At 38.5% G+C, this 17,444-nt stretch overlaps 1 protein-coding gene across 22 annotated transcripts in view; it reads right to left on the bottom strand.

Annotated features, from left to right (window-relative positions):
• LOC117427004 (nebulin-like) overlaps nucleotides 1-15,815 on the bottom strand; it is an 84,798-nt gene extending 68,983 nt beyond the window's left edge. For 17 of the 22 annotated variants that reach the window (XM_034045325.3, XM_034045314.3, XM_059033904.1 and 14 more), the window contains exons 1-24: nucleotides 15,703-15,814; nucleotides 14,976-15,095; nucleotides 14,433-14,518; nucleotides 10,907-10,948; nucleotides 9,522-9,650; nucleotides 9,320-9,427; nucleotides 9,009-9,113; nucleotides 8,379-8,483; nucleotides 7,587-7,691; nucleotides 6,973-7,077; nucleotides 6,557-6,661; nucleotides 6,012-6,119; nucleotides 5,526-5,642; nucleotides 5,273-5,374; nucleotides 5,042-5,149; nucleotides 4,231-4,335; nucleotides 3,066-3,164; nucleotides 2,847-2,951; nucleotides 2,408-2,515; nucleotides 1,992-2,105; nucleotides 1,637-1,834; nucleotides 974-1,081; nucleotides 309-407; nucleotides 65-169 (exon numbers count right to left, since the gene is read on the bottom strand). In XM_034045325.3, the coding sequence (XP_033901216.3) occupies nucleotides 65-169; nucleotides 309-407; nucleotides 974-1,081; nucleotides 1,637-1,834; nucleotides 1,992-2,105; nucleotides 2,408-2,515; nucleotides 2,847-2,951; nucleotides 3,066-3,164; nucleotides 4,231-4,335; nucleotides 5,042-5,149; nucleotides 5,273-5,374; nucleotides 5,526-5,642; nucleotides 6,012-6,119; nucleotides 6,557-6,661; nucleotides 6,973-7,077; nucleotides 7,587-7,691; nucleotides 8,379-8,483; nucleotides 9,009-9,113; nucleotides 9,320-9,427; nucleotides 9,522-9,650; nucleotides 10,907-10,948; nucleotides 14,433-14,498 (2,346 nt within the window). In that variant the 5' untranslated portion in view covers nucleotides 14,499-14,518; nucleotides 14,976-15,095; nucleotides 15,703-15,814. Of the gene's footprint in view, nucleotides 1-64; nucleotides 170-308; nucleotides 408-973; nucleotides 1,082-1,636; nucleotides 1,835-1,991; nucleotides 2,106-2,407; nucleotides 2,516-2,846; nucleotides 2,952-3,065; nucleotides 3,165-4,230; nucleotides 4,336-5,041; nucleotides 5,150-5,272; nucleotides 5,375-5,525; nucleotides 5,643-6,011; nucleotides 6,120-6,556; nucleotides 6,662-6,972; nucleotides 7,078-7,586; nucleotides 7,692-8,378; nucleotides 8,484-9,008; nucleotides 9,114-9,319; nucleotides 9,428-9,521; nucleotides 9,651-10,906; nucleotides 10,949-14,432; nucleotides 14,519-14,975; nucleotides 15,096-15,702 lie in introns of all 22 variants that reach the window. The other 5 variants (XM_059033897.1, XM_034045332.3, XM_059033899.1 and 2 more) reach the window with 5 other exon arrangements.
• Between the last annotated feature and the right edge of the window lie 1,629 nt (nucleotides 15,816-17,444).

The following is a 17,444-nucleotide window of genomic DNA, read 5'->3' on the forward strand; positions in this document are numbered from 1 at the left end:
TCTCCACTCAACACAACAGACCGTACAGAGAGGAGAAGGCGTCTGGTTCATTGCCTGTTCTTACCTGGCTGATATTGACAGCATTGACTTTAGACTGGATCAGTGCGGGTTCATCTGGATTCATTATATATTTGTGCATGACCTTCTCGCCCGCTTTCTTGTAGTTCAGCTATAGAAAAAAACAAGGGGGATATTCCAGTTGTTAATTTATTTTGTAATACTGTGTAGATTCAAACAAAACAAGCATATGCACATTTTTCACATGGCAACTGCCGCAGGAATGGGTCACAGAATACAAGGTGACTTACATCACTCCTCTGGTGTTGGTTGATCTTTGCCTGCACCATGATTGGATTGTCCTCAATCGCAGTGAATTTAATAGTGTCTGGGTGCTGGCGGTACTTTTTCTGAATAATAAAAAAAGAATGCTATGAATGAACAGTTTACCACAAAATAATATAGACTGACATACATGCTGTAGGAAGTATCTTATATAAAGCCTATATCTCGTATCTCATAAGGGGATATAAGGCGATTTTGTGATTGGGTTTATACCCCACAATTGAAAGATGATCAGTTGGGTGGCAACAAAATAAATAAATGTAGTGCAAAGTAAACACAAGTGAAGAAGCTCTGGGGTTTTATCATTCGTCCAGTTTTCAGTCATATTACCTTTTTATTGGTATGACTTAAGTAAGGATGTGGAAGCAAATGTATTTATAAAATTTTTTGTCACCAACAAAAGGTGTTATTGTTTAAAACCATTGCTGTGTCTATAAAATAATTCAGTCTAGCTAGAATAACTACAATACAGTACAGGAAACATCTGCCGAGCCACCTTTTAATAACTGGTACGCATTGCACCTGGTGCCCCTGGAGTACAGCACTGGCACCCTGTCAACAGCTACGTCAATCACTTCACTGTGTTCATTTTAACATCCAGTATGGATTTTGAGCCCCAGGGCAGACTTGCCTCGTTTAGGATCGCTCCAGCTTTTTTGGCATTTTCCACTTCCATAGAGCCATAAGGAACCCAGCCAGTGCCCTTGTGGTAGTTATTGTAATCCGATCGGTAATCATTCTAGAAACAAGAAAAAACACAGGATAACAAGCTGAGCAAACTGAGCAAACCTCCCTGGGCTTCTCTGCAGCTGAAGTTTCCATCACTGCCTACACACAACGGCATGAGCGCACTGACCCCAATGCAGAGAGATCAGCGCAGGCTGCACTACACGAATACATTTACACAATGTCAGCTTTACATTGCATTCTAACTGTATTTCTGCATTGTCTTTAATATCTGAGAAAACAATTTGGGGGCAAAAAATGTTCAAATAAAAATGTTCAAATGTAGCGGCTAGCTCCAGAAGTTGCCTGTTGGGGTCTCTTTGTCATCTCGCTCCGGGATAACTTAGGTGAGGTTCTTCAATTCCTTCTTACTTATCTGTAATTGCTGCGTGCTTTAATAAACAAGACTTCATTTAATTAGTTGTCTCTGAGACCTTTCCTACATTATGAATGAATAACTGAAAGGGAAACTATTAAGCTGACCTAATGGGCAATCCCTGGTACGTGTAACTGGTACACCCATGGATAAATAAGAAGCTCATTTAGGTAACGCAGGTGATTTGCCTACCTCGCTCTGCATGGTGTAAGCTTTCTTCGCCAGCTCCACAGACATGCTGTCAGGGGGGTAAAAGTAGCTGTGGTGCAATTTCTTATAGTCTGTGTTGCTGGCAATGCTCTGGGATTTCTTCGCCAGGGTAACCAGGATCATATCCAGTGGAGCGTGGTATTTGGTCTTCATCTTTTCATAGTCCTTCTTGTACTCGCGCTGATATCAGAATGAACAAAAACATGTTATGAGCATTCAGTCTTACTGTATATATAACATGAATGTATCCATAGATAGACAGAGATCCAGTAGAAAGCCAATCGACACAAAAGGGAAGAGTTTGTACAGTACAGCTGACAGATTTCATATAACTTACTTCACTTTGGATTTTAGCCACATGGACAGAATGTAAAATCTTGGGATCATCTTGAATGCTGAGAGCTCCCACCATCTTCCCTCTGGACTTCTCGTACTCTTTCTTATACTTCACCTGAGAAGGGATCACGTAGAAATAAAATAACAGTTTGAAATGTGAACGGGATTTTACCATCAATTGCAATTATGAAAATGGTGTCCATTTTCAAAATATAACAACAGATACATCCCTTATAAAAGTTTAGTAAAGCATATTTAAAAACATGGTAAACCAGAGTAAACTATAGTAAATGCACAGTACTGTATGGGAAAAGCGTGGCAAAAGAGAAAAAATACTGTGGTAAACTTTTATAAGGGATGAGATTTAAAAATATATATTTCTGCATGCAGTTCCGATGACACTGTGCTGAAACTTACATCACTGGCGATATTAGTGTGAGCTCGAGCAGCAAGAAGGGGAATCGCATCCACTTTGATCTCAAACTTCTTGGCTTTTGTTTTGTCCCATTCATACTTGTAACAGTTCTGGAAATCAGGAAATGGAAAGTAAAAAAAAACTGGTGTTAACTCAAGCTGGGATGAAATCCAGTGCCAAGATGCCAAGATTATTAAATACTACATACTAAATAGGACCTTGCAATACTGTTCCTATATTTGTATATACAAGTACAATATGTGCTAAATCAGGGTTTTGCTGTTACAAGGGTGCACATGCTAATGATCACCATTGTATATAAATGCAAAATCCTTTTCTTCAGTTAAAACAGAGTCGTAACGCACAGTTTATATGAAACTAATGAAGTTTTGCTTGCACTCAAGATTGTTCAAGACTGTTTACTGTTTGTAAAATACTTACGTCACTGAGGTTGAAGGCATTGACTCTGGACTGAATGAAAAATGGATAGTCGACAGGCAGGGAGTATTTGAATTTCTCTTTCTCATATTTTTCTTTATAGTTAAGCTGTAAAACAAGTGGACAAAAAAAGAAACAGAACAGAAGATCATTTAGAAGACCGTTTAAAAAATGTTGCTAGAACTGTCTGCTTAGCAGAAGCTGCGTGTTTAAGATACTTACGTCACTTAGCTGTCTTGCATTGATTGCTGCTTGTACTGATCCTGGGGAATCCGTCACTTGTGTAAATTTAACAGTATCTGGATGATGTCTGTATACACTCTGAAAGAAAAGAGAAAGTTAATGGAATCATATAAAGTCTATTTAAAACATTTAAAACAAAAATGTGTGTGAAAATAATCTTAACTGCACATAAAGATTGCCCTGGTTGGTATATGACATTTATAGAATCACAAAATAGTAGGTTCTATTAGAAAACGGTCAACTAAAAATAGCATGCTCCTAATAGTTAAACAATCCTAAACTGATCGTTAATGACACAATATTTGTCCTACAAAGACTTACAAAATCAATGGTGTTAATTCTCACTTGTACTTCACATTGTAACCACTGGATGTCAGTATAGACATGGCTTATGATTATGGCGTATCCCTAGCCAATCTTGTATGATATAATATCCTCTATTAACCGATGTATTTCTGGCATGTGGAATTCACTGAACACATGATGCTGGTACCGATTGAACAGTACAGATGGAAACGGGTCAATACACATTTTATTACGGGTCTAAAACAGTAACAACTTTTACCAGGACAGAACAGATTTAGGTGCATATAAAAAAATAAAAATAAAAAACAGGTGCCATAAAGACGAGATGGGTATTTACATTCTAGCTGTCACAAGTTAACGTAAACTAAAACAGAACTAAAAAGCGTGGGATTAATATAATTACTGTACCATTAAAAAGATGAAACAACATTTTTTCCACAAGTTTGCCACCTTCAAAAGTATGTGCGTGTTTCCTTTTTTTTATTATTATTTTGAACTCCATTTCTATCTCGGATTAACACTCTTTCGTTGCAAAAAAAGAAATCGTCTAATCACTTTGACATGGACTGAGAAAGTACAGTTTTAGCCACATGGACAGCGCTTTGTTTTTGATACTGAATTTGTGTGCAGTAATCTTTACTGATTTTCTTTGTATAGTACTGCTGTATCTGACGATGTTTATTTATAGTGCCCCGACGTTAATAAAGCAATTGCAATGTAGTATAACGACTCCCTCTGAGACAGACTTGTTCACATATCCGATGGACCCCTGGAACCAATGACATCGGATATGACAGGTTCTACTGTCAACACTAATGAGCTATTTCAGAACACTTACATCTTTACACTGGTATGATTTCTTTATAGCTTCATATTCGGGAGTAATAGTTTGAGCAAAATAGCATCTTGTCTTATCCGCTTCATAATCAGCCCTGTAGTTTTTCTGAAAAAAATGAAGAAGAAAAAAATGTGTTTGGAGGGTATTTTTTACATGGACCCACTATTCATAAGTCTATAAGGTTTGAAACATAGCCACAAAGAACAAGCAAATGTAAAATATAACAGTATACTACTAATTATAGAATTAACGTAACATCAAGAACAGGCAATCCAATCACTCCCAACATTGTTTTGTTTTCCTTTTTAATATTTGTTCATAAAGACTGCTGATCTGGGGGCTCCCGAGTGGCGCATCCAGTAACGGCACTCAGCGTGGAGTGCAGGATACGCCCTATAGCCTGGAGATCGTAGGTTCAAATCCAGGCTTTGTCACTGCTGACCGTGACTAGGGGTTCCTAGGGGGCGGCGCACAATTGGCAGAGCGCCGCCCAGGTAGGGAGGGCTTAGGTCGGCAGGGCAATCCACGGTTCACCGCACACTAGCGACCCCTGTGGCTGATAGGGTGCCTGCGGGTCTGCAGTGGAGCCATTCAGGACTGTGTTGTCCTCCGGCACTATAGGTCTGGTGGCTTCGCTGTGGATCCGCAGTGCGAAAAATGACGGATTGGCAGGAACACGTTTCAGAGGACGTGTGTTTCCCGACTCACTGGGGGGTTGCAGCGGTGAACCGGAATAAAAATAATAATTGGGCATTCCAAGTTGGGGAGAAAACCGGAGTAAAAACCATTTAAAAAACATTGTTGAACTTACATCACTCTTCAGCTCTTCCATCTTCTGACAGTGGAGCATGTCCGGGTTCTCATAGCTGCCCATATAATGCCCCTTAACATTCGTCTCATAAGCCTCTTTATATTTGACCTGTAACAAAAAAAAGACAAAAAATACAAATATTAAAAGTCGAAAGAGTAATTCAGTAACGTTTAACTACGTGCAAAGGTTCACTCCTATGGAAATGTAATTGACAGGATTGGCATCACTTACGTCACTAAACTGCTTCAGCACGTTATCCATTTTAAACTTTGGCGTGTCGCAGTAGTTAATACTTTTTCCTCTTGATTTCTCGTACGAGCCCTTGTAATTTTTCTGAAAGAATAAAAAGAGAAGACAAATGTGTCAATGGGACGACACTTAAACTTGAAAATGAAACAGTAGCAACACACGCACCAGGCCATATCACCAACATTCGGTGACTCCATTTGCCATGGCGTTCCTATTTGCTGTTTGTAATACTTACATCACTCAAGATCTTCCCAGCGTATCTAAGCTGCCTCAGCAGAGGATTCTCTGTAGCAGGAAGCACATTATAATCTGCAACACTTTTGGTCTTCTCAAAATCTTGTCTGTATTGCACCTATTAAAAAAACAGGGAAAAATGCTTAGTAACTTGCACTTACCTACCTTAAAGAAACTAAAGAAAATGTTATAAGGGATATTATAATTCTGGTTTAAACACTGATCTCTACATTCATCTGTTTACTTGGTTTCCACCACCAGCCCCTCTACTGAGGGAACTGACTGTCGCCAATCACAACTGAGATCATCTCAGGGCTTTGCAGTCCCAGTACTAGCATGACAAAGAGTTTGAAAAGGTTCTCGTGTATTCGTGATTCTGAAGGTCAACTCAGTAGCATCTCATAAGCATGAGCTGTGGGACAGTTGAATTGTAGGGCTTGGGGAAGGTTTAGTTCAGGGGCAGTGAGTCTAAGCTCTGGGTACGTACCGTGCTAGCAGCAATCCTTGCCTTCTTGTTCATGTCGTACTCTTGGGTATCTGTTTGCATGAAGTAAATCTGATCTTTCATATCCTCGTAAGCAGCCTGGTACTTTTTCTAGAATTACAAAGACATATATATAGATAGATAGATAGATAGATAGATAGATAGATAGATAGATATACATACACACAGTATAACATTCTAGAAATATATCTTCACTGCCTTTCTGTAATATTCACATTGTAATTTAACATTTAAATAAAATATAAAACAGATTTAGACAGTACACTTACAAATTACTAACTCCATAAATATTTTCTCAAAAGTTAAGTTAATGTTTTTGATTAGATTTTTTCGGTTTTAATTTGCATTGCACTGTACATATTTCAAGGAAGTACAGTCACTTAAACTAAAATGCTACTTGCTTGGCGTGGAATCTTCATTGAAAAAATAGAAATGCATCAGGGACTGGCGTAAAGCTTTGATAAACACGGCCCTTAGCTGTGATTGGAGTAATCATTAGCATGCTTCTGTGTTTTGTTCATACTTACACTGCTGAGGTTGTCAGAGACCATTCTTGCAACAGCAACCTCATAGCAAGGAGTCTGGCTCCACTTGCCCTTCACATTCTTATTATATTCCTCGTGGTACTTGAGCTGCAGAGAAACAACAAGATCACTGCAATGCTCTTTTTATAGTCTGGAGAGAAAAGAACATTACAACCAGTACTTGCACACTATACATATATTTATATCTATACGCTCCACTATACATGTATTTAATCCGACATACTAAAAACGGACTTGATCTGAATTCAATGAGCAGGGTTTTAACTGTTAAAATGCAGTTATCTGAAAGGGGGAGGCAGCTGTGTGATGGTTTATATTCACAGGCTCACAGTACTTACATCACTGTGCTGTGTGATGGGTTATATTGGTATTATCATTGAAAGGCTCACAGTACTTACATCACTGCGCTGTGTGAACACCTTCTTGGCGAGGATCACCTCAGGGGGGTCAGCCAGCGAGGTGTACTTGGCCTTGCGTTCATCATGTCCCTTCTTGTACTGAATCTATATGAAGTGAGATTGAAAAAGAGATCATCAACTAAACAGAACAAGCCCTATTACTGCTCCAGTACTAGATACTGCTGGTAACCTGTCTCAAGTTTTAGCTGCTCTTGCAATTCAATCGAATTCTCACTTGTTCTTAGAGAGCAATAGTATTTGAGTAACTGCAATAAGGAGCACTCCGAATGATTGCAAACACCATGCAACGGCAAGGAGATGGAAACACTATAGAAACAGCAGCTGAACTTTCTTGCTTTTAAGACTAAATACAGAACTGCACCTGTGTGCTGCTTCTGAAGACAGTTGGATTAATTGCACAAAAAGCCAATTTTACTATCAGCTAATGTCAACACAAATGTCTAAGTTATTAGCAATGTGCATTAACCCTACAATGTCTTTCTAAAATGGACTACCTGTATTCTGCACATTATGTTTAAGAGACCAGTATCATCTGTCTTTATGATTGTATTGCTAAACTATTATTTCAGAGATAACTGTGAATTACAACGTACATCACTCATTATTTTCTGGGCTTTTGCAACCCTCCTGAGCTCAGGGCTGTCACTGTAAGGGTAGTACATAGTCTTATCCTCATCCCAGGCTTCAGTGTACAGTTTCTTTAGAAAAACAAAATGAAAAACCATGGTTAGCATTTCAAATAACATAACATTGTGTTCAGCCACTAAACAACGTGCTAAGCACATTTGTAGCATAAATGTTACCTGCTGTATTATTGAATTGTATTTTGTCACACTTGTACTTGCTTGAACCAAAGTCATTGTATTTATCTTGCTCTTAATTGTATTATTACTTGTACTGTGATACTTGAAATGTATTTGCTTACAATTGTAAGTCGCCCTGGATAAGGGCGTCTGCTAAGAAATAAATAATAATAATAATAATAATAATAAACAACATGTACACAAGCCCTTAATTGTTTGGCTGTTGATATTGCTTTTTATATTCACTACCTGTATTAAAGGTAAAGTTCACTGTAATTTTTTTCTGCTTTAATTATAAAAAAACAAACAAAAAACTAAACCAAATGTATAACTTTGAATAAAATGTAAGGGGTTTAACAGATATAAACAATGATGGGGTTTAACTGACAGTGATTTACTACATTAATAACTGTAAAACTTATTTTTTAGGAAGGATGTTAAGACTTGCTCTAAAGAATAAAGAAAAGTGACAGCAGCCACAACTAACCCCAAACCCATACTTTCAGACACGGCATTCATTCACTAGAGTCCAAGATTTTACAGACATTGATTTCGCACAGGAACCTTTTATTTTATAGTTACCTGACTGAAGTTAGCAGCATTCTTCACAGCTCGCACAAGTTCAGGGGCATCTGGGGGGAGCAAGTACCTGTCCTTGATCTCATCCCACTTCTGCCTGTACAGAACCTGCAATACACAAGGAAGGTTTTTAATGGCAAGGTTGTACTGAGGGCATTCCTACAAGACTGCAACACCAAGTTAAAGTGACTGCTTCAAGTTTATAAAGGTTTAGCCCTAAGTCTGGTACGGATGACCAGTAATTGATCTAATTTAAGTTGTTTTATTTTTCTTTATATGTAAGCATTTCTTGTTTGAAGAATATTGAGGCTACAGGGGTGTCTGGATAAAGATGAGGTTGGGACCACATTTTAAAGGCACAGTCTCAAGTCTCTGCTCTCTCTCTATACTCAGGGCATCCCTTACTAATCAAAACCCTTATCCCTCCGCCCTGGGAGTCAAACACCTATAATAATCCAAACAAAACCTGATAACAACACCCATAGGACACTTACCTGTCAATCATACCCCATAACCCTCTAGAACTCAGACACACACACACTGGTGCATTCCAATACTGCAACTGGGAACTAGAGGGTCCCTAATGCACGTTGCAATATGTATACTTGGAGTTTATGAAATATTTGGACTCACCTTGCTAATAAGCTGTGAAACCTTTTTCACATGCTCAACCTCCCTGGCCGTCCCGTCAAAATTGCACATTGTCTGAGATTTATGACCTTCCATACGGTACTTGACCTAGGTTAAAAAATAATAATAATTAATCTCGACTGGCATTATTGGCATCTGCCGTGTACAGACAGTCCCTTGGGCATAAAGCAGCCAAATTATTATAATCGTCCTGTAAAGATTTGCAGTATGAATGCTGTTATACAGGAATTTGGAGCTGCATCTCCCTGGGGCCCATCATAAAATAATAAATACATGACTACAGTCTGATTTACCTCACTGAGCTGTTCCTGAGCCTTCCTGATCTTGCGAAGTTCTGGGGTGTCAGTTTCAATCCCATAGGGTTTTCCTCTCTCCTTTTCATAATTCTCCTTGTATTTGTTCTACAAGGAAGATGAAGGACAGCGATTAAGTTCAGGGTTCCTTCCAAGACACTCCCACCCTCTGATTACATCAGTGATCCCCCCATACCCTTACCTGACTGAAGAGCTCCTGCATTTTCTGGCTGTGGGCCAGGTAAGGGGTCATGAATTTGGATGTGTCCACCTTCTTCTTCTTCTTCACCTTCCTCACAGGCAGGCCCACCTGGAGGTCACTTCCTGATGACTGGAATCAAGAATTACACGGGTTAGCTTTACGAGATTTCCAGTCCCAGGTGCCTCAACTACAGGACACAAGAGACTGAAAACATGATTTACAAACCGATTACAAAATCACAACAGCTCTAAAAGAAATGTTCCAAACCAATGTTGTGAACCAAAGGGATAAATCAGGGGTTGGCCAAAGTTGTCCCTTTCAGTCCTGGTCTTCTTTATAACCCTGTTCTAAATTTTTTAATTAAACCAATTAAACCTCCATCCAGACCCTAAAGTAGTTAATTATCTAATTGTATCTGTTAACCTGGGGCGGAATGGCCCTCCAGGACTGTGATTGGACAATGTTCTAAACCAAAGGGCCCGAAAACGAAAACAATAACCTTCTACTGTTATACTGTGATTGTCAGTTATGCAAGCCATAACAGAATACAGAAAAAAAATACAAATTGTAACTATACTTATCAAATGGCAACAAAAAGTGCACTGTATTCTACTTCACTTCTATTTTGACGAGAATTATATGGAGTCATTTTTTACTTTGGAAGTATGGAGAACTATCCAGATTATTAGCAAGAACCCGTCTTTATCTCACTTACCTACTGGATGTTCTTCCCAAGTCCAGAATTGGAATTATTTTTAATGAGCATGCCACGAAACAAAATTAGCACTTAATTAAATAACAAAAAGGTTAACTTCACAATGCTGGGAATGCAAACATATCTTCCATACACATTAGAAACATTTGTATTCAAATTGAATTGAATAAACAAATTATAAAAAAACAAACAAACAAAAAAAAAACACAGCCAAACACAGCATTGGTCAGCTTGTAAGACCTGACAGCACTTCACAATGGCACTGATGCATCGAACATACAGCATGCTTACCTGTAACAAAGAAATATTAAAAGCTTATAAACAATCAACCACATGTTACGGTCACATGCAGTAACTGTGTTTGCGTATTATAACGAGCTTGGGGATTGTTAACGTATAGGGCTAACACATTATATTATACTTTGATATGAAGGTTATTTCAGGGCTCTGCTGTAACCTCAAATGCATCTTTCAAAATTCAGCTATGTGCAGTTCAGATTTTCAACATTTCTTTTTTAGAAATGGGACGATGTTGACATGAAATATACAGCTCTCTTTGTGGTCATAATAAACTCTATGCAAGACAAGCTGCTGCATTTGTGAAATAACCTTCAAAGCATAGACTGTTGCACGTGGTTGCACCATGATCTGCATAGAGGCACTGGTTTACCTCGATGACCCTTGTATGCTGTATGATCTCTTCTTTAAGCTCCTGTAAATATAGGACAAACTCCCTTGTTTCAAAATGGGGATCAAACACATATCAATAAACAGTAAAGTTGCTGTGTCCTTTTCCAGCCCTGGATGAACTTCCATAGCAGTTCTTTCTTTCCTGGTGTGATAGGCTAACCTTGGTTCTTCTGCCATTGCCCCTTCATGACATGTGGGTTTCCCTTCATCTGTGACATTCTATCAGACGTCATGGGGCATTCCACAGACCCGCAAAAACTAACCATTGAAAACAGGCTAAAAACAGTAGATATAATGCAGGTCACTACAGAGAGAGCAGATCTATATTTTCTAAATGGAATCCTTCCTCTCTTGGAATTTAATGATTTGTAGAGTGTCTGGACAAGGGCAACTAGTTCCACCAAGGGACAAGCTGGTTAACAATGGATTTCTTCAGAGATGATGACATGGAAAATCTTGACTTTAACTAACTTGCAACAACTAACAAAACACCAAAAACAACAGCGAGTAAGTAATATTTTTAAACAGCCCTGGCCTGTGTCCCAGCAACTGAGGGGACCCACTGATATTCTATCTGACCAGCACAGCCTCTGACTGACCTCACATCTGCTCTTATTTGCTGTTGCAGTTTATTGTCATTATGAGATGGTTCTGTAAGCGATGCAAACACGCAAGCCCACAGGAACACAGCAGGCTTTCCATGTCACATTTCCATGAGAATCAGTGTGATTTTCTAGCTGACGTTCTGTCTCTAAATCCGCACACTTGAAAGTCACACATCACGATTATTCGTGATATTTCTGATGCTGGAACTTAAGTCAGCATCGCATTTCATAAACAACACCTTTACCTAATGTTATCCATCCTAAATATTAAGTTTTTAGATTTGAATTTGTGCCTCTGTGAAGTTCTCTAGCTGCTGTTTTATTTGTCTATTGTAACTCCCATTGTTACCATGATTGACTGTTATGTTAGCGGACTGTTCCACATGCATGTAGCTTGACCCCCGAGGGCTCCGGATACAGTGTGTATGAATGCAGCATTAGCTCCTGCTCTTTCCCTCATTAAATCTGCCTGACATTCCAAAGCTGCTGACTAATGAGGCTGTATAGATTGCACCCAGAGCTGGAAAAAAAAGGACACATACGCCAGCCGCACCAATTCAAATAACACATATTTACGTATCTGTGGCAACATTCGTCACAACCACCAGATATGGGGGGCTCTATGCAGTCCTGAATATTGCAATGCAGTTTGGCTGCAACTCAGTAGAATGTGCCTAACTGTGCTGCACATGATCATTCTCATGATGGAACAGTGGCTGTTTGCAGTTCAGCTTGGCTTCATGTCCAAGTCATGGATATAAAAAGAGCTTTTCAAATATGTGTCAAATAACCAGCCATGTTGTTAAAACAGCAAGTCAGGTTGATAAGAGCAGCCACTGTGGATGAATGGCTCAGTGTAACACAAGGATAATCTACTTGTGTTATGAACTCATAACAGCCAGCATGGCACTGTTTGATTATTACCGGGGCATGGACGGAACTGGAGATTATCTAGCACAAGTATAAAGGCTTCCAAAAGTAGGCTGGCTTTGCTGAACGTTGCCACAGCATAGCCATCATTTTCACCTGTTTATCAGCCCAAAGGGAATGAAGTCAGTGACAAGGATGGCCAGAATAGAGTGAAAATAGATGAGTCACAGTATTGTAATCTTAAGAGTTTGTGAAGACACGGTATGCTCATATAATACTACGTGCCTTTTTCTATAAAAATAAATAAACAAATAAATAAATAAAATATAAATCATATATATATTTTAAATAAAAACAAAACAATGTACCAGCAAGTACGCTCTTAAATGTAACCTCATTTCATATTGAAATAGGATATTAAACGGTTAAGATTTTGTTTCACTCTGCGTTACGGGGGAGGTGTCAGGTATTTTACGAGGATGAAACTTCATTTTAACAGTAGTTGCTGCAAGCAAATAATGATGTCAATTTCTGCTTTGGTCAAAACAGAACAGGCGACAGACAACAGACAACAAACAGGAGACAACAGACACCTGGAAGGCTTGAATGAAAACTGACTGCCAGTTCTGGAATTACTTTCAATTTAAATAGCTGACCAATGGCTGGTGCTTTTTAACAGAATGTATACAAAATGTAATTTCCATGACTTTAAAGTAAATATAGGAAATCTAAGTTTTATTTCACTAAAAAAAATACATGAAGGTTTTCTTTAATTCTTTTCAATCATTTGGTAAAGGCTAAGGGCCCGATATATAAATCTGTCTTCGATTTACTACATTGCACAGGTAAAAATAACACACAAGTTAATGCTTGATGGAGACCATAAACTACAGATTATATAAACATTACGTCTTGGGTTTCCTGTCCATTACATTTTGGGTAAACAAGATTCTTATATTTTCCCTAGTTAAAATGTAAGATTTTCTTTTTTATATTTACATTTCAAAATAGAACAATTGCTCACATATGTTTATCTCTTTCCATTAACTCATCTTACGATTGTAAGTCGCCCTGGATAAGGGCGTCTGCTAAGAAATAAATAATAATAATATATATAATAAACAACAAAGCATGGTCAGGTGTGTGGTCTGCTAGTTATACAACCAAACCCATCTTCAACCATGACCTTTCAGTCTCACATCCATTAAATGGAAGTTTGTTTATTAAACACACTAAACTTCACTGCATTTTAGTGAAGGCATAACATGTTGTAGTTGGTCCTTGCATTACAAACTACTGTGTGTGGTTTTTAAAAATCCCAGCCTCCATTAAAATAATAATACAGAGAGATAGGAGGACTGGGTGTGTGGATTTACACAGCACACTTTCAAAAATATACTAGTTCTTCTGACATATCAAGTGTGAATGAAGCAATACGAGAACATTGCAGAACAAAGATAATAGCCAGCTAAATATGTATTCAGAATTGTGTTATGTTTTGCAGCACATTTCAACTAGAACAGGCCGCTGCACGTTCTCTGTGATCTTGTACTGCACCATACACGATAAAAGGTCAGAAATCGATACGAAACCGCTAGAAGTTTAGCTGCTGGATGAATTACTACATGACGTTGGAAGTGCTAGCCTACATGCAGAGAGGAACCTATTTGAGATGGGATATGACATTCCTCTGAAATGCTTAGAGGGACGTTTCTGGACTGCTGACTGCATGAGTATCTGAGTTAAGTATAGACAGCTTGTAATCAATTTACAACAGAAATACTCAGCAATAGACCAAGCTTGGTTAACTACCTTCATTATTTAAATGTTATATACCCCCCAAAAAGAGAAATAACGGTATGGATACCAAACTTCATTTTACATTGAACAGCGTGTTTTAGATAGTTAAACAAATAATAATAATAATAATAATAATAATAATAATAATAATAATAATAATAATAATAATCTGTTTCAATGTTCAACATTTCAATGATTCAATAAAATGATTTCCATATAAATGTATCTTACCTGCTCCACAACCTCCTCTTCATACTCTTCATACTCCTCCTCATATTCGACTTCCTCCGTTTCCATACTGGTTAAGTATTAAAGATCTAGACACAGAAACACAGATTCTTAATATGATAAACAACGTTATGCACCAAACATGTAGCATCTCATGTAATGCCTGCATGTAAAGTCTTTTCATTTTATTGTTGTTATTTGCTTCATGTCTTTCTTTTCATTGTTTATAAATGGGACATGTAACCTTTGCTGGGGTATTGTAGGTAGGTCTCCTAACAGACATTTGATCTTGTGATTTTCAATGGCATCCTTCTTAGCTCTTTCGTCTTGTAGAATATGCATGTCAGGTAGTTACTGTCGCTATAAACTGCAGTTTACATTGCAGCAAATAAATAGAATAATAACAAAAATATATTTACAGCGTAAAAGACTATTATGATATACAGAGGACTTCGGATTTCCAAATGTTACCAATTTAAAAAAATATTTTGCTCTCTCTCACTCTCTAATTCATGATATATATATATATACTAAAAATGGTCATACCGTGAAAAAAAGCCAATAACAAAATGATCAGCAACCTCAAAATAAGGAAGCTGGGCTTTTTCCATTCACCGTGGACTTAAACAGATACCCCTTTTTAGTCCTTTCTGCAGTTTTCCAAACCTACAAGAACAATGAAAAAAATTCACATATTCTACAAAAACAAGAAAAGTGTTGTATGCTTCTGCTTTTGTCATGGAATGCTTTTGCCAGGTCTTTCAGAGTCAAAGCATCAGATGCTTGACACCCAAGACCGACGAGCCACGACAGCTGGTAGCGGGTCCTGAAGTTATTTCTCATGTAAGCTAACGCTAGCCTGTGATTGGCTGGTTTGGTTTAGCTTTCTAAGCTGCAATTCCTTCTGAGGCTGCAGGTTATATATAGGAACGCATACTGTTGTCCCCTTTTTAGTACAGGTCTCAGATATACACCATCAAATGAATGACTTTAAAATACAAAATACAAAATTAAAATTAAAAATGCACAAAAAACTTTACTGACTTGGGGGGGTTATAGTGCTAGTATAAGAATACCATCACCTCTGGCTCACCTAAGCTCAATTCAGATGAAGATACAGAAAGCACTTGCTATCTAGAGATCATTTAGCTAGGTTAGCTTAGGAAAATTAAAAAAACAATCGGCCTGCTGCCACTTCTATGATTTTTGCAAATGTAAAAACACCCAACTCGTAATCAATGTGCATAAAGAAAAATAGGAATATAATGCTTACCAGTGATTTAAGTAATATTTTTTCCAAGCAGCCAAACCTCTCCAACTCTTCCCTCCTGAGAAAGGCAGGGTGAGAGCACACAGCTGCCCCAGCTCCTAAATTATCATGTGGCTCGCCTGGCCAATCAGAAAGCAGCTTTCTCAGGTTTCAGAGGCTAAATATACCTAGTGACCCCCTTCGGAAGACCACCTGTTCAGCAAATCGTAAGAGAAACACAAATAAAGAGTGAGGGCTTGCGACTGCAGTGAGGTGGCAAGCAAACATCCAAACACACCGAGTAGGATGGCGTGATGGTCTAGACCCGTCTAACCAAGCAACCACGATGGTTTTTTATTCATATTCATTGAATCAAGATACATCGGCGAAAAAATGATTTTAAATCATTTTACAGTATCGGAGGTAAAAATAATATTCTGAAAAAAACAAAAAAAACATTGCCAGGCTGATGCCTACTCTTGTCCTGTAAGTTTGGCTTATTCTAGATCAGAGCCAGAGCTCCTAACCCAGCAAGCAAAGGTATTTTTGTTTCTCACGCCCTCAACCTTTTGCATTGTCAGCTTATCTTCATGCCAATTCAGTTCAGTGTAAAACGAGACGCAGCTATTTGAAGACACTTTAATGTATTACACACAGGGAGATTACAAAGTTAGCTGGCTGCTTGGCGCTGCTGGAGCTGAGAAGACATCCCTTAACCGGACTGCAAGATGTATCAAGAAACAGGGATGGAAATAAGACTCCTGTTGCATAGCAGTTTCACCCATTCCAGGTTTTAATATGTGCTTCCTTCGCCCCAGTGTATCGGTAACAAACTCAGTTGTGTCTCACTAAACTCACAGTAAAACAAGGAATGGATCAAACTGCTATGCCATGGGAGTCTCATTTCCATCCCTGAGAACTGTTGTTTAAATGCTGCACTGCTGTTTTTAATGCTATCTCGATGAGGGTTTGGGAGGAGCTGTGGTACTTGGTTGAGGTGTGTTTAGGATAACATTGCATCTATCATTTATTATATCTCTGTGAAGGTAATGGTTACCATATTTACGACTTAATGCTATAATTCTTATAGGGGTCTGCTACAGCGCCCTCCCTGACCACTGGTGGCAGTACAAGAATATTGTTGACAACATATGGTGCCTCCACCTGCCTGGCTTTATTGCGCTATAATAACTAGTGAGCAATTTTTTCAATGGGCTCCTCCAGTTAATACAGGAAACACACACTCATTATCAACAGCAACAGAGTGCGACCCCAGCACGAGCTTTCAAACTGAAAGGAATTCTAGCCGGGGAAACAAAGTAAAAATAGTGCATGGGGTGGGGTGTGATAAACCTCGGGGTGGGGTGCTTGGGTGCTTCCAGGACACTCTTGTGAATCAGATGCTTCACCACAACAGATCTCTTCCTGGTGAAATATTGTAAAACTAGTTAAAGGGTACATAAGGACCTTTTTATTTTATTGGGAAATGTAGTTCTGAGAGGTCCATGCGGGTACATGGGAAGCCATCTTGAGGCAGGGAATGCAATTTAAAAGTTTTAAAAAAGTGGTCAAAATGTAAAAAAAAAAATTAAAACAATACACACACCTTACTATTATTATTTGTTTATTTAGCAGATACCTTTATCCAAGGTGACTTACAGAGACTAGGGTGTGTGAACTACGCATCAGCTGCAGAGTCACTTACAACTACATCTCACCCGAAAGACGGAGCACAAGGAGGTTAAGTGACTTGCTGAGGGTCACAC

This window comes from Acipenser ruthenus, chromosome 11 (assembly GCF_902713425.1).
Source record: "Acipenser ruthenus chromosome 11, fAciRut3.2 maternal haplotype, whole genome shotgun sequence".
Lineage (NCBI taxonomy): Eukaryota > Metazoa > Chordata > Actinopteri > Acipenseriformes > Acipenseridae > Acipenser > Acipenser ruthenus.